The 21,371-nt window shown below is 42.5% G+C and overlaps 3 protein-coding genes across 3 annotated transcripts in view; 1 reads left to right on the top strand and 2 right to left on the bottom strand.

Annotated features, from left to right (window-relative positions):
* Window positions 1–406: 406 nt before the first annotated feature.
* On the bottom strand, window positions 407–8,888 carry brpf3a (bromodomain and PHD finger containing, 3a). The gene is made up of 13 exons (XM_031845676.1): window positions 8,561–8,888; window positions 6,157–7,686; window positions 5,749–5,905; window positions 5,212–5,343; window positions 4,728–4,856; window positions 4,308–4,620; window positions 3,876–4,211; window positions 2,993–3,535; window positions 2,851–2,908; window positions 1,854–1,942; window positions 1,586–1,683; window positions 1,323–1,477; window positions 407–1,236 (listed from the first exon to the last, which is right to left on the bottom strand). The coding sequence occupies exons 2-13, from the start codon at window positions 7,665–7,667 to the stop codon at window positions 1,053–1,055; spliced, it is 3,705 nt and encodes a 1,234-aa protein (XP_031701536.1). The 5' UTR covers window positions 7,668–7,686; window positions 8,561–8,888; the 3' UTR covers window positions 407–1,052.
* A 2,064-nt stretch (window positions 8,889–10,952) lies between these two features.
* Window positions 10,953–17,791, top strand: grik6 (glutamate receptor, ionotropic, kainate 6). The gene is made up of 10 exons (XM_031845687.1): window positions 10,953–11,044; window positions 11,214–11,299; window positions 14,861–14,892; window positions 14,991–15,170; window positions 15,392–15,615; window positions 15,788–15,885; window positions 16,002–16,219; window positions 16,294–16,513; window positions 16,609–16,853; window positions 17,232–17,791. The coding sequence occupies exons 2-10, from the start codon at window positions 11,215–11,217 to the stop codon at window positions 17,340–17,342; spliced, it is 1,413 nt and encodes a 470-aa protein (XP_031701547.1). The 5' UTR covers window positions 10,953–11,044; window position 11,214; the 3' UTR covers window positions 17,343–17,791.
* The window catches only part of plch2b (phospholipase C, eta 2b), a 10,392-nt gene continuing 6,411 nt past the window's right edge, over window positions 17,391–21,371 (bottom strand). The window contains exons 11-21 of the mRNA XM_031847178.1: window positions 21,214–21,297; window positions 21,045–21,136; window positions 20,871–20,959; window positions 20,563–20,748; window positions 20,370–20,477; window positions 20,167–20,291; window positions 19,992–20,076; window positions 19,761–19,907; window positions 19,217–19,296; window positions 18,052–19,126; window positions 17,391–17,932 (exon numbers count right to left, since the gene is read on the bottom strand). Of these exons, the coding sequence (XP_031703038.1) occupies window positions 17,820–17,932; window positions 18,052–19,126; window positions 19,217–19,296; window positions 19,761–19,907; window positions 19,992–20,076; window positions 20,167–20,291; window positions 20,370–20,477; window positions 20,563–20,748; window positions 20,871–20,959; window positions 21,045–21,136; window positions 21,214–21,297 (2,184 nt within the window). The 3' untranslated portion in view covers window positions 17,391–17,819. The remainder of the gene's footprint in view (window positions 17,933–18,051; window positions 19,127–19,216; window positions 19,297–19,760; window positions 19,908–19,991; window positions 20,077–20,166; window positions 20,292–20,369; window positions 20,478–20,562; window positions 20,749–20,870; window positions 20,960–21,044; window positions 21,137–21,213; window positions 21,298–21,371) is intronic.

Here is a 21,371-nt window from a genome sequence, read left to right as displayed (position 1 = left end):
CACACACACACACACACACACACACACACACACACACACACACACACCTCCAGGAGTCACTAATCCTACAAGTCTTCTTTAAAACTCTTTGTGCTTTTCAAGTCATTTCAGCCAGATTTGCAAGTTCTTCAGCGAGTGATCGCAGTAGAACTTGTTATAACCACATAATCAGCTTCATCTTTGTAGTGGCTTCACACCTCACTAACCAAGTAGCTGCACCGGGTACTCCATCATTCTAGTATAACACAGTTTCACAATATGGAAAAAAATAATTAAAGTCCCACCGACAACGCGTCATATCTGGACTAAAAGTTCCACGTTGGCCTTGGCATCTGGTATCAGTATTTATTTCAAATTGTTCTTTTGTATTAACTGAGCAATTCTCACAATTGTTGAATAAAATATGGACACACTCAAAATATACTCTAGGAGTCGAACGAAGTTATGATCCACCGCTGGGTTGGATGTAAATATAATGTCAATGCCAGCTTGAGCAGGTTTGATTTGGTTATTTTAAATATATATATGATGGTTTTAAGTGTGGTGCTCTTTACATTCATTTGAAAATATAGTTTACATATATACCACTTAGAATTATAATTTATAAAACGTAACTCTTCTTCTGTGGTGTCCAGACATGACGGGAACATTGAGTGGGACTTTCACACTTTAAACACAGCGACACTTCAATGGCAAATACAATCCAAATATATTTGGAATCAAGACGTTCCCCTTTGACCATTTCATATTTACACTTCGCTCACATAAGTCTCGACTCACTTTGGCCTAAAATAAAAACTTTCTATAGACACATAGCAACAGTGGTTGTGTAAAATCTTTTACAAAAATCACATGAATAAATGAACAAATTCATCTAGGAAAACGTCTCCAAGCACTTCTCTCTCCATTGTTATAAATCAGAGAAACAGTTTTATGAAAAGAAATACACCAACTGTTAACCTTCTGTTTTACACTCCCACCTTTAGGAGCGTCGACGAAGCTTCTATACAGATAACCACACAGCCTGTTTAAGAGGATAAAATCTTAAAACCTTATATAAAATTGGATGGAGTGAAGTTTACATTCCCTCTCACGTGATTTAAATGTACCATGGCCCGGTCGTATGCGGTGTGTACAGACTTGCGAACACTGGGTTTCTTGCCTTCCATTAGGCGCAGTTTGTCTACAGTGTCATCCATCCCCATCGGCAGCAGTTTGTTCCGAGGGAGCCACTGCCTGAAAACCCAAGAGGCACAATTTTCAAAGTGACCAAGACGCCATTGTTTTTAAATATTAAAATGTTTTGCCTGTCTGAATCTTACCAAGTTCTTTTGGTGTCAAAGAAAAGCACCAAGAAGAGCTTTTCCCCTTCTTCCGTTTCTCTCCAGTCGCCCAGTTTGAGCACCTCCACGGGAGGCACGGGAATGGGGATGCCGTTGTGAAGAAGCCCTTCCTGGGGCATGTCTGGATCAACGATCTGTAACCACAAACTACGTCAGTTAAACTTGACTGAGTTATCGTGCCCCTCTACCGGATGCAATGAGGCCTTGTTCTTTGTCAGCTTTGAGAGCAAATAGGTCCTCACCATGGCTGGGTATGATGGATATCCTCTGCATTTGGCCCAAACCAGGTCCAGAGGTCCGAGCTCGGCCTCGCTATCTACAGACAGAAGTGTGGACTGTCCTGTGAACATCCAATTAATATGTATTCAGGACACGTCTTGAGCCGGAACTGAAAATTTCATGAAATTGTATTGCTCATAAAAAAAAGCTTTGTGTGCAAAATGTTACATTATAAACACTCAAAAATTGAGGCATTTCACTATATTTGCATTGCCTTCTCATCATACACACCAGACCCACAGATGTCTCCATGGTCACTGTTAGGAACCTTTGCCAACGCAGGTTTACCACGACTTCGTTTGGGTGGGGAGACACTACAGCTGCAGACAAGAGGAGAGAAAAGCAAGAGAGGTTAACACACAATGTATGGTCAGACTATCTATTCTAGAGGTGTCCCCGACTAAGAATTGACATTGTTGAATCTGATTGGACATTCGTGTTGCCATCGCTGAGCCGTTGTTTCAAAATTGTTGTGCGTTTCTGTAGTTGCGGCGAGTCAGTAGACAGACTGCTGGCTTTTTGTGGTTGTAAATTGAACTTTCGGTCCCGATTCCATTTCCACCCATTGTATTAATCCACAGGAGGGAAACAAGATAACATAAGATAATCCTTTATTAGCACCACAGCGGGGACATTTGCTACACAGACAGTCAAAGAGAGAAAGAGAGGTGGGAGCCGCATACAGCTGTTTCAACACGCCTCCCCCTGTTGATTTTAGAGAATCGTTCATAAATTCAAAATATATCTAGTCATCATATTAATAAATGTGGGCCAATTGTTTTATTTCGAAAAGGCTATGTTGTTATTTATGATCCTTTGTTTCATAACCACATTTTCTAGTCACTGTGGCAGTGAAATCAGGCTCCTTTGATCGAATCGTCAAATAGCCGAGTATTCGGGGTCACCCCTAGACAATTTAATAGCTAAGCATTTCAAAGACAATGGGCCTCATGCAAGAACATTTTCTCATTCTTATGCTAAACTTCTTACTTCTTTCTTTGAGGCTTGCTTGTACAAGTGTTTAAGTTGGATTCACTAAACTCTCTGGGCTGCACAAACTTGTCGTTACCGGCTTGTTTCAGCCCGATGAATGCAACTTGTTCATGACGAGGTGCACATTTGTGAGATTCGTAAGATAATTAGCATAATCAACAACCCTAAAATTGCTATAAAAGGCTACCTGTTCCCCTCTGTGTTGGGCCCATTGCCTCTGTGACTCAATACTCACTTTAGTTTTTGGTCGTCATCATCATGGTCTGCAGAGGTGTGCTTTCCATTAGTCAGGCCTAGCAGAAACACCAATGCAATGGTGACAAATATGGACTTTTTAGAATCTCTCGCTGTATTGAAGTGATGCATTTTGTCCTTACCTGCTTCTCTGGGTGGTGGAGGGAGTTTGTCTGCCTCACTTTCTGAGCTCGGGCCTCTGGACCTCAGGTGGTGTGAGGAAGGAGAGGGAGGTGCAGGGGAGGCGTTTGGAGTGGGAGGTAAGGTGGTGGTGATGTTGGTCACACTGTGTGAATTTGGGCTGGCGGGGGTGCTGTCCAACCCGTTGGTTTTACCGTTCTGCTGTGGTAGGAACTTGTTTTTTACCATTCGTGCCCCATTTTTAGCTTTTTTAAACAGAACAGACGTACGACGACCAACTCCAACCAACGGCAGAGTCGGGGGTGTCCCCAGCGGAGTGACCTCATGAACCACCTCCTGTTGTGACGATGGCGTTTCACCAACTTCAGCCTCATCTTCACCTTGGCTTTTGCTTCCACTGCGGGAGGACCTCTGACGCTTGTAGGAGCGTCCGGGAGACCGTCGCCCTCCAGGTACAATGCCCAGGACCGGAGGTTCCAGAGGAGCATCTCCCGGCAGCGGCGATGATACCGGGCAGGTGAGCTCCAGCACAGGCGGAGAGTCATCTGGATCAAAGAGAAATGTATTGAAGGATCATAAATACACCTGAAACAATTAGGATTTGCTGCGTTTCTATGTTTCATTCATTGTAAAATGATGATGATGATGATTTTGTCTGTTGATCAGACAAAACAAGACACTGGAAGGCGTCACATAGGACTAGGGAATTATAATAGGCATCACAATTTGACATGCACTAGACATAATTATGAAAACAGCAGATTAATCAATAATGCAAATATTTGTTAGTTGCTCTAAATAAATAATCTGGCATTACTGCCGACATCATGTCAGCAATGGCCAAATGGCACAACATATATTAAAAGTATAGTTTTTTTTTTTTACCTTTCCCAGAGTTTGACATGGCTGTCAAAGGTCCCTTTGTCTTCTTCTTCTTCTTTTCCTTCTTCTTTTCTTCCTCCTCCTCCTCCTCCTCTTCCTCCTCCTCCTCTTCCTCCTCTTTTCCTTCGTCGTCCTTGCCATTCACAGACTGCGAGTTCTGCTGCTGCTGGTTCATCTTCTGTTTGAGAGAGTTGATCTCTCGGCGCAGCAACCGGATGCGTTTGGTTCGACCACCACTGGTGCGCATGGATGCGACCACATCCAGTTTGTCCAGTAAGGCCTTCAGCTGTTCGTCTGTGGTTAAGTGCAGTCGGTTCTCCGGGTCCAACAGAGAGTCGACTGAAGAGGGAAGAAGAAAAAAAAAAAAAAAGGGAACCAGATGAGGCATGAGGGTTATGATCATGGAGAAATAGCTCGTTCCCGCTCTCAACTCACCGTCGTCCCATGTACAGTTGTAGAAGCCATGTCTGTTCGGGGACTCTGGGAGATGCATCCCAGTGCTGGGGTCCAGGCCGATGCTCTGAGACTGCCTGTGGGCGTGACGGAGGACAGCTCCACCAACCTCCCGGAGTTGTAAGGCTGTCTTGTGAAACATGGTGTCCTTGGAGTTGTACTTGAGGCAGTTGGAGATCATGAGGTTAAAGTCCTTCTCTAGGTCTGCGATGGAGCAATAGGCATGTCCCTCCAGTTTGGTACACATGGTGGAGAAGTCCATGGGTTGGGAAATAAACTCTAGGTAATCTGGGACCTCAGTGAATGATGAAAATAAGACCGTTAGCCGAGTCAAAGCCAAAGCATTTATGCTGCTTGATATGAAGTGTGTATTTAAGCAGACTGTTTTCTAACTGCACCAACCTCTGACAGATTGACCGGCTGAGAGAAGATTTTTGCTGTGTCCTTCTCCTGCAGCTGTTCCAAAGTGGATCGCAGAAGAACCAAGGCGGGGGTCAACTTCAACTCAAGAGCAGCCTGCTGAATTTTCATCTATGGAGCCATGACGTAAACACACACGCGGGTGAGGAGCGGACTAACAAAGTCACTCTACGGTGGGTCAAATTAACAGCTAACTCTGAAGAGAACAGAGATAAAGGCCGCATCTAACGAGATTCCAAACATATTCAGATATCCATCAGAGAGGACAAAATAAACATTGGATTTTGGGCAAATTGCTTAAACAATGAATCTACTATCAAATTGTTGCTGAATAATTTTCTCACAATTACTTGCTAAGTAGTTTCAGCTCCAATAGATCGGCTTATGAATGAGAATGCTGACGGAAGCCTTGTAAAAAATAACCCCAAATAATTATAGCTCGTCTAGCACTTCCTCTGTAACGCACCTGTTCTCTCTTTAGCCTCTCTCTCTTGCGGATGAGTTCCACCAGAAGCCTGGCTCTCTCCAGGTCTTGCCTCAACTTCTGCCAGTATCGTAGCTCCTCTCTTGCGGCACACAGCTTCTCATCAGGCTCCCTCTGAACACAAAGAGAACACACTTCTTGTTTGGCTTTAATCCACTACAATCAGCCTTTCCTCTGGCTTTGTGTTGGAGAGCAGTGAGCAGATATTCTGGCTCTGAGACTCGAGTGTGCTGCAGGTTCCAGACTCTTATTGGAAAGTGGATTGATTGGTCCCCCACAAGTTTTCCAGCAAGAAAGAAAATCACAAGGATCAGGTCATATGTCCAAGAAGAAAAGCAACCATGTAAAAATGTTGTCATAATGTATTTTACAATCCCAAAACTCACCCAGGAGTAAATCTTTTTAAACTTGTTTTTTTGTGGTTTAAACGCCGTAACAGCTTAAGGCATCTCCTGCCATTTGTTTAATTCTCTAATTTCTATTTTAAACGCACACACTGGTCATTATCGCTCTCCTCACCTGCTCTGCAGTCCTTTGGGCCTGTAGATGGGAATGGAGTCGGCGTATTAAAGGCATCCCATTTCGTGACTGCCGTTTCAGTAACCAGTAGTTATGAAGCCTCTGCATGAACTGATTCTTCCTCTGGACTTCAACTCCTGTGCAGATCTTGTTCAGCCTGTGGAGATGTAAGCGTTACACATCAAAACCTGGCGGTCATAATAACACCACTAACATATGATAAGGTGGTAAGGTTATTTTAAGTATCAATACAAGTATAACTTCCTCTTTCTTAATGCACTGGATCAAAAATAAATTACTGTGGAACCCTGCAAGAATACTAACAATATCTTGTAAGGCAGCAGACACCACAGGAAATTAATAAGGCATGCTGGGTATGTAAATTTCAACAGTATGCAAATGTCACACCTGTGAGAGGGGATCTGAGGCACGAGCAGCACAGGCACAGTTGAGCGGCGTGTCGACCGACCAGCCCCCTTCGCGTTCTTCTTCTTCTGGCCCTTGGTAGCCTTCTTGTTTGGTGGTGGGGGTGGGGGGCTTTGAGTGTAGGACCTTTGACCCCGGTTACCCCGGCCCCCCACCAGTCTCCCTTCAACTGACTCGTCTCCAGACCCGTCCCTCCGAGACCCCACTGGAGAGTGATGCTCACAGAAAGCCGTCTTCTTCACAGAGAAGGTGGTACCGTTGACACCCGTCTCCCGGACTGGGTCTATCTTCATGAACAGGCCAGCCTTCTGGGCGCAGGTGACATGAAAGGCCCTGTAGCAGTTGGCTTTGTGGCACTGAATGGACGCTCCTCTGCCTTTCTGCTTACACAGGTAGCAGGTGAGTTTCCAGCGAGCAGGAGGGATGTTCTTGACCCCCTCGACGGGCTCCAAAAACACTGTGTTGGCAAAGCACACCTCTGGGATCCATATGGCGCAGACAACGTGGGCCCAACGTCCATCACTTGTCTGTTTGAAGGCACCTCCTCGGTTGGGACAGAGCACACAGTCTACAGGACGGGAGGGGGACTGCAGGCAGCAGCGGCACAGCCACTGACCCTCAGGTACGTAGGGCACGCCGTAACACTCCTGGTGGACGGCCAGATTGCAGATGTCACAGAACAGGATGACATTACTGTTCAAACATTCGTCATCCAGACAGACGCAGCAGAAAGCATCCTCGTCCACGGCACTCTGGGACAGAGCCTGGCTTCGGGACTCCAAGATGGATTCCCTCTCCAGGCGGTCGATCAGCAGCTCAAAGGTGTCCGCGGATACGGAGGCATAGCCGTCACACACCCTCTTTTGGTTAACCATATCCAGCCAGGCCAGGTCCTCCTCGTCCATGTCGTACTCAGCCACACTGTCCTGTTCCTCCATTGACTTTTCTATGAAACGATAGTAGGCTGTCGGGAGAGGAGGCGCCTCTGAGGGGCAAACTGAACTCAGCACACGAAAGATGGGCTCAGGCAGAGGGATTTGGTGGGACGGTTGCTGGAGCGAGTTAGTAGGTCCCGTGTGCTGCTGGGAGCCGGACCGTTGGTTCTGGTGAGACACATTTTTACCACTCTTCCTGCTTTTACTGTTTGAGGGTTTCCTCCACGATCTAGTTTTAGTCTGCGTTTGTTCACTGTTCTCCTTGTTGCTGTTGCACTCGGCAATGTCCTGGGCCATCATCTCGTCCTCGGTAATAACTGGCAGAGCATCCGTGATGTTAATGCGATGGAGCCTCCCCTCCAGGTCCACTTCCACTATTTTCTGCGCCTGAGCGTACGTCAAAGTCTCCCTGGATGGAGAGAGCTGCAGTCTGTAGGGCGAGGGGGGCCGCAACTGTCCAGACGATCCCCTGCCCCTTCCTCTCCCTCTGCCTCGGCCCCTACCCATGTTGAGTCCGCTAGCAACTGTCTCACATTCCCACCTCCTCACCTTCCGCATGGGAGTTCAAACCAGCTCCCTAACAAATACAAAGGGAAGAAAATGATTGAATGCAATGTGTGTCAACAATTTCTACTTTGCATAATTGCCTTTAAACAGGAATAGTTAAATAATTTGGTGACAAAGTGATATCATATTCTGCCCTCAGAGCTTGTTTTATATTTTGTGTTACCCTGATTAATCATGCTCCTTTATACTGCTGCCAATGTAAAGAGTGCAATCTCATTTGCATTTTTGTAAGATTTGTTGTGTTTCCTTTTCAATTCTAGACACAACAGTTACTGGGGGGGGAAAGGGGTCAACTCGGGTGCTGTTGTATTAAAAACACAGCATGGTACCTCAAGTACTCTTGCTGCACAAACACAACTACAGTTAGTTGTACTGCTCGCATGTATGCACCTAAGCTGCCTCTCCATTGGTCCAATCAGGAGTCTGTACCCACCCCCCATTCCCTCAGCCCAATCAAATGCCAGTATCCTCTATTTTTTTCTTCTCTCCCCTGTTGCTGTGCGTAGTTAGGTTGACGAGCGCTAAATACCAACCCGAGTATCTAACATCTGTCAGCCATTTTAAGCGCACAACAGCAGAGACAACATTTGGATTGCAAGTTGATTAGTAGCCCAATTACACATGCCAACAGCAACCAGAAAGCAGACGCACTGTATGCGCCGTGCCTGAATGCATAAATTACTTGCATGTATACGTTAGATCACGACACCGCAAATGTGCAACGTTTCGTCTACAGCTTTGTACTCCAGACCCCTGCAAAAAGACTGTCTGGTTGATGTGATAACGATACTCGGTCGGACAGGACACAGAAGTCGTGTAACGTTAACAAGACGGCAGGTTTCCTCAGCAATGCTGACAGTGCTGAACATATCGGAGTGGTTTACCTTGTGAAATCGTCCTCTGCAGTGCGAGTGCCAAACGGAAAAACTGCACCTAGCTAAATGTCAGCTAGTGACAGACTACAACCAAGGCGGACATGCTAGCCGTTAGCTTAGCTAGCCGGTAATTTCAGGAGCGATAGCGTCATCTTCAGCACTTCAGTTCTCCGCCGTGACTTCGGTCAAACACACAAACTCGACCCGGTTTCATAGTTGTGGTTTAAACCTGTCAAACGATGTCGGTTCCCAAATCAAGGGTTGCGAAATTCTGAAGATATCAAATTAATGTTCCTTGGATGAGGCTAAATATTCAGTCGAGATGGGTTGAAAAATACGCCCCTTTGGAAAAAAAACACCTCAGCCAATTGTAGGTCGCTGCTTCACCTCGCGCGCAACGCGCATTGTTCTCTGATTGGTCAAAAGGATAAACCGAATACATCGCACTCAATCTACAGATCACAACAGAAAGAAGCGATGAGAAAAACAACGAGACGCATATTGCGCGCCTTATAGCCCCGTTTTCATCTCCCATAGACCCATGTAGTACCTGTGATAGACCTACACCTGCTATCTCGGGGGGGGGGGGTTCTTAGCCTTTTCTTCGTTTGTACTACTTGTGCATGGAATTATGAGCTTACTTGACATATACAATTGATGCGTGATTCTCCTTATATTACGCTATAAAAATCCAAAGAAAGATTTGTTAAAAACATAATAAAACATTAGAGAATCAAAATGACATGTTGGTATATCATTTAATGTGTGTATTACTCTAAGTGTGAAGAGTGAAATTAATAAATATAATGTGGAATCATTATCTCAGTATTTCTAAAATCCTGCCTACAACCCAAATTTCATTCACACAAATTATTTGTGCTCCCATTAGCCGATTAGACAAATATGACTCCATTATAAGTAGCTACTTTTCTGACATTCTGGTTCCACTGGTACAGTATATTTGACAATAATATTATGGGGTTGATGCTCATCAAAGCCAACGATGATTTTAACTTAATTAAGTTCACCCACTGGCAGGAGTAGATGTGCTTAATTTTGCCACTGCTGATATACTGTAATTCCTCCATGCCAGCAGGCTTTTGTTGAATTTATTTATATGTTATAACTCACTTTATACACTGCATGATCAAACTGATGAGCTGATCACTGGCTGACTCAATTGTTTAGGTCACTGGGAGCTATAAAATGTCTGCTAAACACACTATTTCAGTCCGCTATTTTGCAATAGAAACAATGCCCGTTGGCTGGACACTGAAATTGATTTATATCTAGCTATATCAAGTTTTCTAGCTGTAAACTGAGCATAGGCTTCCATTTGAACTTGAATTTATAACATAATTTATAATCTAAACAAAATAATTTTTGGAAATACTAAATTGTTATGTATCTTAAACATTAGCTCTTTCTCTTACATTTTTCTTTTTACCTTGCTTATTGTTTCAGATGTTAATGTTAAAATACAAATGAAAAATTAAATTGTTCATTAAAACATACACTATCATGTGGACAAGAGCATCCAGAGTGCCAATCTGACAAAAAAGACTGTTTCAAATATTAATTTTGAAAGTGCACCGTAAAAAAAAGTCCTGGCTCCCTGCTATCATTCAACAGATTGGTAGTTTTTATCTGTGCCCATTCCACAATAAAAGATTCTTACTGTTTACGCCATTCTGCTGAACCTCCAACTTCTTTCCATGGCCATCTTTGAGCTACATCACCATTATCTTTTATGTTTGGTCCTTCACCATGAATATGTTCACACAATATATTTTTTTTCTCTCCATTTTTCCACAATTTCATAACCCTTCAGGGCCTTACAAAAGCTGGAGCCGGTCACTCAATTCTGTGCTCTGATTATTTTCCTTTTAAAGTGTTAATAAAGAGCAGAGAATGCTGTGCTGCTTTCAAACGCTGATGTTACAGCCTGTCTTTTAATACTGATTTCACACAAACTCCTCCAAAGAAATCTACACGTAACATTCATATTCGTCCTTTTAATAGAAGTTATTCAAGTACATTCAAGAATGTCTTTTTTTCTAAATAAACTTTATGTGTAGCTCTCTGTACATGTAATATACAAGGACAGCTGCTTCCAGCAAATATTCAACTTTGTTCACATGTAATGTAAATATTATAAAATCTGTGATACTCTGCTTCACTACCATATAAGTTTGATGGTACTGTTCTGTAACAAGATAATGATATTCATTCATAGTATTAAGATATATGCTTCACTGTTAGTATGAATAACCACATTTTGTTCCACAGAGAAAGCTATATGTTTGTATCTCATACTGCTTCTTCCCACCCCTTCAAAATTCTTCCACTTTCTCCGCCCACAAAAACTTCGCTTGCAGTCTCAACACATTTGAATCTGAAAAACTTCGGATCACTCTGCATCACAGTCGAGCTCACTGGGGTCTGTCTGAAGTCTGATGTGCCAGCAGCAGCCACATCTTGGACTCTTGTCAGGTGATATGGACTTCCATCATATGCACTCCACTCAATGATTCGTTAATTTGATCCACAGCTTTGCATTTGTACCAAGAAAGGTCTTAATATACTGTATATAATTATTTAAGTTTATGCATGTGATTCATCTGATGCACAACCAACCACTAATTGTCTTTTGTACTTGTAGGATGCAAACCAGGAGAATCAGGATGCTGTCTAGCTTCTTTGTATTGTCTGTTGTGTTTTTCCTGGACATGGGAGTGTGCACTGCAGGTAAGGAAGTATCTTCTTTTTTTAAATTACAGATTTGTACCTATGCAAATATAGTATTGACACACCTAATCAATGTAACAGATTTAACCAGGCTTGTTAGACCACACTGATCAATTTCAAACCATATTGAAAGTGATTGCGCATGTGCTGATTTAGAAAGTGGTGTGATCGACAATGTTAAAAAAAATTTAGTTTTGTCACTTTTTACTTATATTTCAAAGTTTGGCCCGGTCTCTGCATTTGTAATTCAGTGTGGTGACAGCTTGCTTTATTTCTTTGCCAAAACTTCTCATGTTTTTCGCTGCTGGATTGGTAGAAATTTGTCAGGCTTGACGAGACATAAATACATAAACAGTCAGCTCGGATCAATATCAAAGTGCAGCGCTACATCCTGTCCAACTGTAGAAAAACAGAAAGGGAAGCAGGCCAGTTGACCCTCTCACCAAAAACCGGTAATAAATCAAGTCTATGGAGCAAACAAAGGCCTTGTGTCTCAGAGTGGCCAAAAAGTCTTGAAGAGCTTGTATCCGTGTCATCTTTTGAATAGGAGGATCTGATGGTTGTCAGGATCACCCTGTGGTGATGGATCCCCAAGGCCTTGGCTCTGAATCAAGGCTTTTGATACTCTTTGAATTCCCTCCCATCTCACAGTGCCACGGCATTGAGATTCTTTGAATTAAAACACTGCTCTAAATAGATTGTGTTGTGCAAACCGTTTCAAGTAGGAGAGGAGAGTGGCCAGATCTCTAGGATACCGGAAACCAGTTATGTCTAGAAGGTCAATCATTCGGCCCAAAGTTCACCTCAGACATCTCTGCATGTCAGAGTAAAGTCTGAAGTTGGCGAATGCACAAAGGGCTCTTTGATTCTGCTAAATTTAGCTGTGAAAAACTTGTCTGTCTGTGGACAATTCCAGGACTGGGACAGACAGATCTCCAGATTCATTTGGAACGGAAGGAAACCAAGGGTTAAATATAGCACGTTAACCATCAGTAAGGAGGGAGATGGTATGTCTCTCACCAACCTTAGAGAGTATTTCCATTCCGCCCAATTAAAAATAATAGTTCTTTGGTGTGATAATGGTTACAAGGCTAAGTGGAAGGAGATGGAAAATGAATGCAAAGGTATCCCAGTACAAGCAATGATCGCAGACCACAAATTAATGATAACTTATCGTGCCCATCTGAACCCCATTGTCTCATTCACCCTGCACACCTGGTTTGACGTTGTAAAGCAACTAAATTTGTGGACCCAGTTAATTAAGAAAACTTAGATGGCTTGCATATGACACAGAATTTAAACCAAACAGTATGGATTCTAGATTCAGGTATTTGACCAAACAAGGTATTACTGCTTTCTGTATAATAACGGAGAAAAACACATTACAAAGTTTCCAGATATTGAAGGAAAAATACAATTTAGAAAAGTATGATTTCTTCAGATATCTACAGTTACGGCAGTACTTTTCAAAAGAAATTAAGAGACATGAGGTAACTATGGAACCTAATGAAATAATAAAATTAATAGTACGGGCATACATTGGCAGCTCCAAATCAGTAATTTCAAAACTTTACCAGGGAATTACAAAGGGCAGAGGAACTACCACAACATATATCAAGGAGAGATGGGAGAAAGAACTAGAAGATCAAATACCCGGTCAGCAATGGGAGAATATGTGTGAAACCGCGTTCACTACTTCCTGTTCTATGTATTGGCGTGAATTTAGCTGGAAGAACCTTGTTCGTTTCTTTATTACCCCTAAAATGAAGACGTACTTAGCCACAATAAACCATATATGCTGGAGAAATTGTGAGGAGGGTTGTGCAAACCACCACCATATCTTCTGGTGCTACCCCAAGATACAAACATTCTGGCAAAACGCTTGAAGAATTATGCAGCATATTCTTGGCCAGCAGATCTCATTCACATGCAAGTCACTATATTTGGGTGATCTACCAGAAGGAATAACGGGACATGACAGATACCTCCTGAAAATATTAACGGTAGCAGCAAAAAAAGCAATTACTCGAAATTGGCTACAAACCGACCCACCTTCAGTCGAAAATTGGATTGAAATCATTAAAGAAATTCACGATATGGAAAGACTGACCTTCCTTCTGAGATTAGGAAAAGACACATACATAGCAAGATGGACAAAATGGACCAAATATTTGTCAGAACAAGAACTTGGCTGGTGACTTGCCCTCCCTAACCTTACACAGGGTTTTTTGACTCTGTTCATTGTTGATGCTCATTATCTTTTAAGAAGACAGGTACTCTCTTCAAACAGGATGCTACTTCATCTGTGCAAATCTAGATCCTAACATAAATAATGCTGTGTATAGAACCCTTCCAATATATATTTTTGATATCTGAGCCTGAAATTATGGTTGACACGAGTGATGGACAATGTTGTTGGCATGTTGCATGGTTGTTTTGATGTATTTAGTTTTTGTTTTTGTTTAATTTATCAATTTGTTTCAATGTATTTCTTCCTGGTCCTTCTTTGCCAGGTGTATGAATTGCTAGTATTATTCCTTTACTTGTTTGGGATTTGTTTTTCTTTGCTACAAAAAAAAACCTTAATAAAATATTTAAGTATAAAAAAGAAAAACTTGTCTGTCAAACTAAATCAGTAGTCAGTTGTCATAATGTATCATTGCTATGTGTTGCTCCCTCACACCTTTCTCACTTTTCATATAGTCAAAAATAATGATGCTCCAAAACAGGCAACTATTTTAATGTTTCACCACATAATTAAGAATGAGGCAACACTTATCTCATCTACATATTACATTATATTTTCAAACATACTGTAACAGAACAACCTAGCAATAAAAATGAAAATCATATAAGGAAGACTAAGAGTCTGCAGCTACGCTATCGGCTTTGTGAGGCTTTTTGTAGGCACTGAGGTCCTTTGAGCTAAATGCTATTGTCAGAAAAGTCAAGGGGTCACTTAAATCAGTATGGATTCATCCTCTGGGAACCGTGAATGTCTGTACTAAAGTATGTGCCAATCCATCTTGTAGATGTTGAGATATTTCATTGGATAAGTGAAAACTAAGACCTGCTGGTGCTAGATGAAATATCAGGGGATCAGCAAAGTCATTATGGTTAATCCTCTTGGAACCATAAATGACAACGTTTCATCCTCATCCATCCAATACCTGTTGAGATATTTCAGTCTGGATGAAAGTGGTGAACCAACAGCCATCACTAAAGCAGGCTTGGATGAAAACAGTTGCTATGTTGCTTTTTGCTCTTTGAAGTTCAACCTAAGGGGGATTTTTTTCATCTTTATTTTGTTTAATATAAAGAATTGTTGGAGGCCTGAAGAAGACAAAATATCCAGTATTTTGATGACGATTTTTTTTCTTTGTTAACCCTTCAATCATCTGGTGACCCCTCCGATTTATTTTAAGACCTTGAGGAGGTCCCGACCCCTAGGTTGAGAACCACTGATATATTCCCCACTATATATCTGTTCGACATGATGAACGGTGTTTTTGTCTAAAAGTTATTGTCCTAACATGTCTTATTTTTCTTCCTCAACATCAGTGCAATCAGAGATGAGAATCACAACAATAAAGGTATAGTTCACTTGTTTATTTTGAACAACTAAAGGTAAATACACATTTTAAAGATAAAACACATTTTACCGATTATCTTCTGACATATTTTGTTTTAGCAAGAGCCATATGCAATGTCCAAAGGCTCACAACTGGAAGGGTTTTGCATGGACCTGCTGTCTGAAGTAGCAAAAAAACTGGGCTTCAAGTTCAAAGTGCAGCTGGTGAAAGATGCCTCGTACGGAAGACAAGATGAGAACGGGATCTGGAATGGGATGATTGGAGAGGTGGTGAGAGGGGTGAGTACATGGAAACTGATCCTTGGAGGGGTGAAAGGGCAGTCAACCACTCTGCAGGAGCTTGAATTACCCAGCTGCCGTCTTTAACTCACAACGGATATATATTCAAAATCAATGAATGTGAGGTGTTAACAATATCAGCAGGGTTATTGGTGCAATTAGAATATCTTAAAGTCCTTGAGGAATTTCTATAAATGTAAAGTGTTTATGCGTTCCGACAGGAAGCCGACCTTGCGATTGCTCCGCTGACTCTTACTGCAGCTCGGGAGAAAGCGGTCGGGATGACCAAACCGTTCATGCAGACAGGAATCAGCATCGTGCTGAGGAAGGACATCTCAGAGGGAACCGGCTTGTTTGATTTCCTGTCCCCCTTTGCAGCCGAGACCTGGGTCGGCATACTCATTGCCTACCTGGGGACCGCTGCTTGCATCTATATAGTTGCCAGGTTGGTGATGGAGGTAGTTTAATGTCTTGGGGAAAATGATAATAATGAGTTTTTTGTTGATTTTGCTGTGGATTTGAATATCAAGGTATGTACTTCTTGTCTGTGGATATTTTCACATTTCTGCTGGCAGTGGAATCCACTTGAGTTCACATTAATTTTTATGTAAATGCAGACTCAGCCCATGTGAGTGGAGTCAGCCTCAGAGTGAGCAGAACAGATTCAGCCTCCTCCACAGCCTGTGGTACACAGCTGGAGCTCTGACACTCCAAGGTAAATGGAAAAACCAGACACTGGCGATAATGGTTGTATTGATTTGTTTATTTTCTGGAAATTGTCTCCCTCTTTGCTTGAGACTTCTTTTTACTGTACTCTTTTTGTACTGTCAGGTGCTGGGCCACACCCCAAAGCTCTTTCAGGACGTGTCATCTGCTGCAGCTGGTGGTTATTTACCATCGTCCTCCTGGCTTGTTATTTCTCCAACCTCAGCTCCTCTAAGACCTCTGAGTCCACTCACCTGACCGTGAAAGGTTTTGAGGACTTGGCCAATCAGGATACAATTGAGTATGGCTGTTTGGCTGGCTCTTCCACCCTTGCCTTCTTTAAGGTATAGACATCAGATCACTTATGGATCCCCTTGTGTCACTGCTTATTCTCTAATACTGTTTATCCTTCATGCAGAATTCAAACAATCCAGTGTACCGCAGAATCTATGAGCACATGGAGAGAACCAAGAGTCTTGTGTCATCGATGGACGAAGGGGTCCGGCGTGCAAAAGAGGGAAACTTTGCCTTTATTGGAGAGTCTGTTTCTTTGGACTTGGCAGTAGCACGCCACTGTGAGCTGGTCAGAGCACATGAAGTCGTTGGAATGAGGGGTTACAGCATTGCTGCCACCCTTGGTGAGCTTACTCATTTTGAAAAATTAAAATTATATATAAAAAATAAATATAATGAAAATTGTATAATAAACAATATACCTATCAATTTCCTCAAGGCTCACCCATCATAAAGAACCTCAGCGTGGCAATCCTACAGCTGAGCGAGGCAGGGGAGCTGGCCTACCTGCGAAGCAAGTGGTGGGCCAGCAGCTGCATAGCAGACAAGGCCAAGTCTTCAGCTGTGCAGCCACACAGCCTCAAGGGGATGTTTCTGCTTCTTTCCCTGGGCCTGGGGCTGGGAGCACTGCTGGCTGTCCTGGAGCTCACCTCCAAGAGCCGCAGAAGTGCAGCTGAGCAGAGGGTGCGTGCATGTCAGGCAAAAAAAACCAACAACCACCCATCTCCAAAGTGTTAACCTTTCAGAAACTAATTCAAACAGCCTTGTTTTGTGCTCCACAGTGTGCAGATGTGTTCATTCAATCGGGTTAAAAACTGTTTCATAAGCCTAAAAGGCTGCAACGTTTGCTCAATAACTTCATGGCAACACAGTTCGTTACAGTTAAAAGCAACCCTGTCATTTACCAATTGGTTTTCACATCAACTGAGGAACAAAATGCAGAGGACACAAGCAGACTTAGTCAGTCACTCTCTCTCATCCACACGTTTACATTAAATTCATCAACATATTAGTGGATTGATTTGTTTCACTACTGTTTATATTTATTTGTCCTTCCCACAGAAATCCTGCTGCAGCGTGCTGACTGAAGAACTGAGTCTGCGCTTGAGGACCAGCAATGCAAAGAAACCCCAAGCAAATGTTGACAAAGATAAAGAAAAAGAAAAAGCATAAACATTTTAATTTACATTTATAACGTTTTAAGTCTGAACATTTTTAACTTTTAGTTTTTTTTGACATAGACATCAACTTAATTGTAGGTTTTGAACCTTCTTACTTGTAGAGATAAAGAAAAAATACTGCATTTAAAAATTAAAAACTCACATTTATTATATTGATTTTCAAGTAAGAATGCTACAATTTGAATGAAAAAGCAAACATTATAGTTTGAATATTATAAAAACTAAAAATATTAAAATGATCCAACTAACAAATAATGCTCATGTACTTAGTTTTTTAAGTTAGCTGTTACTTTTTATGACTCTGCATCATGCTGTTTTGTACAGTTGGCAATGGCATTACATGATATCAACAATAAAAACGATTTCATGCATAAAAGCTGTGTTGACTGTAAACATTACAGCATTTCTAAAACATTAAACAAAAAAACCTGTCTAATTGTGTAATTCTGCGTGGTGTCTTCCTACTGATCTAGTCAAAAAATAAGAACTTCTTCCTCCCACACCTCCTTTTTGTGGTTATGTTGTCACTCTTTTTCTTTGTCTTCTGAAGGGCCTTGTTGTCTTTGGAGATATCAGTCAAATCTAAACGGTCTAATCTAAAAGAAGAAAAAAAACAGCACAAACTCTGATTTCATACAGCCACTTAACTTTAGTTTGCAGTAACTTTTGCATACATGAATGACACATCACCTATGACTCACCATTTAGAAAAAGTGGTGATTTACAGTTGATCTCTCTCATCCTCTGGTCAAAAAGGGCCTTCATCTCCCTCTGCAGGGTCCCCTCACGTTGCTCTGCCCCAGCTGGCACACAGGAGGCCACAAACTCCAGGCTGTCGGTGCTGCCGTCACTGCTGCTGGATGTGTTGTCAGACAGGCAGAGGCCGTTGGGGATGGGCCTCATCTGGCTGCTGTAGCTGTTGTAGTTTTGTGCTCCCTGCGTCTGCCAGTGGATTGCAGGCTGGCGGTTCATCATCGGTGTCTGGGGAGAAGTAGTCGGCTTCCGAGGGCAACTGCGTGAGCGTGCCTTTGCTCGTATTTGGGTGGACGGTCGGGATCTGGTCGAAGCCTCTAAGGTCCGTCTCACCCTGGCAGGGGACAGTGGAGGGATAAGTGAAGAGAATTTGGCTTCAGGCCAGAGCATATGCTGTGTCGCGGGCCGAGGCCGAGGGAGTGAATCAGTCTGACTTTGAGTTTCTGTTGGTTGTTCAGGTCCAGTGGAAGTGACCTTGTCTGGCTCTGGCAATTCCTCAGATTGTTCAGGCTGCTCTGGTTCAAGCATCTGAACGGTCTCCTGCTCAGCACAGTTTGATTCATCAGGTTCATTCTCCAACTCTTCTTGAATACGATTCTGGCTGTCAGAACCATCAGAACAAGAAGCCCGGGGTGAGGTCTCGAGGTCAAAGCTGTCCGCCTTCGCACAGGGAGCAGCCCCGATGTGATGGGAGTCAGTGGAGGACATCCGGCTGAAGACACCTCTCCTTGTCTCTGGTGGTTCATGAATTTTAACTCTGTGCGCTCGCTTCACTGGCTCACTCATGGCCCCTTTGTGAATGGCAGCCTTGGCTGCTGGCCCTTGTAACAGAGGAAATATTTCTCCATTCCTGCTGTCCTGAGAAATAGTATCCAGATCCTTGCAGAGGAACAGAGCGCGTGCGTCTTCTGAGGACTGGACAGATAAGTCCAGAGAAGGCTGTTTTTGAGGACCCTTCATATGCTTCTGGGCTGCTTTTTGGATGTGTTTTCTGGCTGCTTGCACCGCATTTGTGGGTTTGATCTGTTTCACAAAGGACACCGAAGGTTTTAGGATGGAGTTGTAGGGAAAGATGAAATTAGATTTGTGAGTTATTTTTAAAAAGAAACGTACCTTTCCAGTCATATCATTGATAGCGACATGTACGAAGATGGATGACGCCGCCATCCCTTCCAGGTACACGTGCCGATAACCTACAAATTTTGCATTTAAAAATCATTCATATTAAAGGAACGGTTTAACTTTTGGAAAATATGGCTTTTTGATTTCTTGCAGGGAGTTTGCTAATCAACATCTTATGTCCCGTTTGTTTGATCTGTACAAAAAACAAAATGTAAAGACAACACGTGGCTTAACAACGAGCTATGTATTGGACTTTTTCTTGACTCACTACAAGACGTTGCTTGTTAGCAGTGAGTTTTAGAGGTGCTGCTAGACAGATTTTGTTACTTTTTGGAAGAGCCGGGATAGCTGTCTCTCCCTGTTCCCAGTGTTTATGCTAAGCTAAGCTAACTGGCTGTCGCCTTACTGATCTGACACACATAAGAGTTCTGGTATCAATCTTCCCATTTAACCATCTGCAATAAGCGTATTTCCCAAATGACTTACTCTGTGCAACTCTGGAGTGTGCATGCAGATATCTGATCATGTAATCTACCTGGCATCATACTGCTGAAAGCAACAGTCCTCTGTCCGATGAAATCTCGTCCAATAGGAGCATGATCCCACACTTGGAAACGCACCAGGGCGATCTTTGGCATTTGAATGTTGAAGACGAGGGTCTCCTCCCACATTGGGTTGAAACCTGAATGAACATTAAAAGGATGTTACACAAATAGAAAAACTGAAACATCGACTGTCTGTTATGAGATCATGAGATGAGAAGTACCATTATCATCCACCACCCTGGTCTGCTGCTTGGAATAATCTACATTTAGGCCAATTATCTCAACCTCAACAAAGGGATCGATAATCTGTAAGAAGAAAAACACGAGTATTTCAGTAATGAGAGAGATTTTTTTGTCAGGTGTCTCAATAACAGATCATGTCTGCAGCGTGTTCACCTCTCCTCTGTCCCCAAACATAGAGTCTTTGGGTTTGGGTAGCTGCTGTCCGCTGATGATCTTCAGCACAAGCTGAGTCTTTTTGTGTCCTTGTAAAGGATCCTCCAACATGGGGTTAAAGGCAGCTGAGAAAAAAGAAAAAGAAATGTCTAATCCTGCACAGACAGGTGCTATAAACCTGCACAATCTGCACATGTACATACCTTTACACATGCACTTAGGCCTCAGAATATATCCACAGTTTCCATTTCTAGAGAACTTAGCTTGGTTCAGTTCAAGCATACGGCCCTCTGTTTGATAATTCATTGCAACTAAAATGAAACATATATACGTAAATCAAATGCTGACATTGTAATGTTAAAGTCGGCAGTGTTGCAGTCTCTGCGACGGTCTTACCCATATGGCATCCTGTGTTCCAGTATGGTTGTGGGTTGAAGTTACTCGAGTCCACTCTGTAGTTGGAGGGGTAGACTCTTATAAGTTGGCGTTGGTTGAAACGGACCAACTCCCCCGGCTTCAGCTGTAAGATCTGGTTCATAACAGTCTCGTTGAGGGATGATACCTGCCAACTGTTCGCAAATGCTACCAGACAGAAAATAAAACACTGCATCACACATCTATAACTAAAATATATGATGAACTTGAAAATTGTGTGTGTGATAAAAATAAATTCCGGTTTGATGTTCACTTTGAAGATCCTTTACCTTGTGTTTCTATGTCATGCACACGGACAGATTTTGTGTACTTGACCAGGTCAGACAGAGCTCGGGACAACCTCATTGTTTTCCTCTTCCTGAAGGGAGAGTTAATAGACAAAGTTCAAGTGTAACTGCTGATACTAAGAGTATTAAATGGCTTAATTCAATGACTAGTCTTACTTGGGATGGTAAACAATTTGTGTCCTCTCCCTGCTGTGGTCTGACTCGCCATCAGACAGCGTCTTACTTCTCACTCGGACTCTCTTTTTCCTCTGAAAACAAAAGCATTATTGGCAAATCTTCTGTAACTTTATACAAATAGGTTTAAAAAATAAGCAAAAGAGCTGACCTTTCGTTTGAAGCTCCTCATAATTGAACTTCCAAATCGCCTCTTCTTTTTGGTTTGATTGGTAGAGGTGATGATACTCCCGTCCTAAAACAGTCAAACATAATGCATAATTATCTATCTATCTATCTGTCTATCTATCTATCTATCTATCTATCTAT

The sequence above is a fragment of the Anarrhichthys ocellatus genome, unplaced genomic scaffold, assembly GCF_004355925.1.
Source record: "Anarrhichthys ocellatus isolate YVR2014 unplaced genomic scaffold, GSC_Weel_1.0 scaffold1, whole genome shotgun sequence".
In the NCBI taxonomy this organism is placed as follows: Eukaryota; Metazoa; Chordata; class Actinopteri; order Perciformes; family Anarhichadidae; genus Anarrhichthys; species Anarrhichthys ocellatus.
Note: the sequence above shows the minus strand (reverse complement) of the source record. Positions and strands in the feature narration are given on the sequence as shown.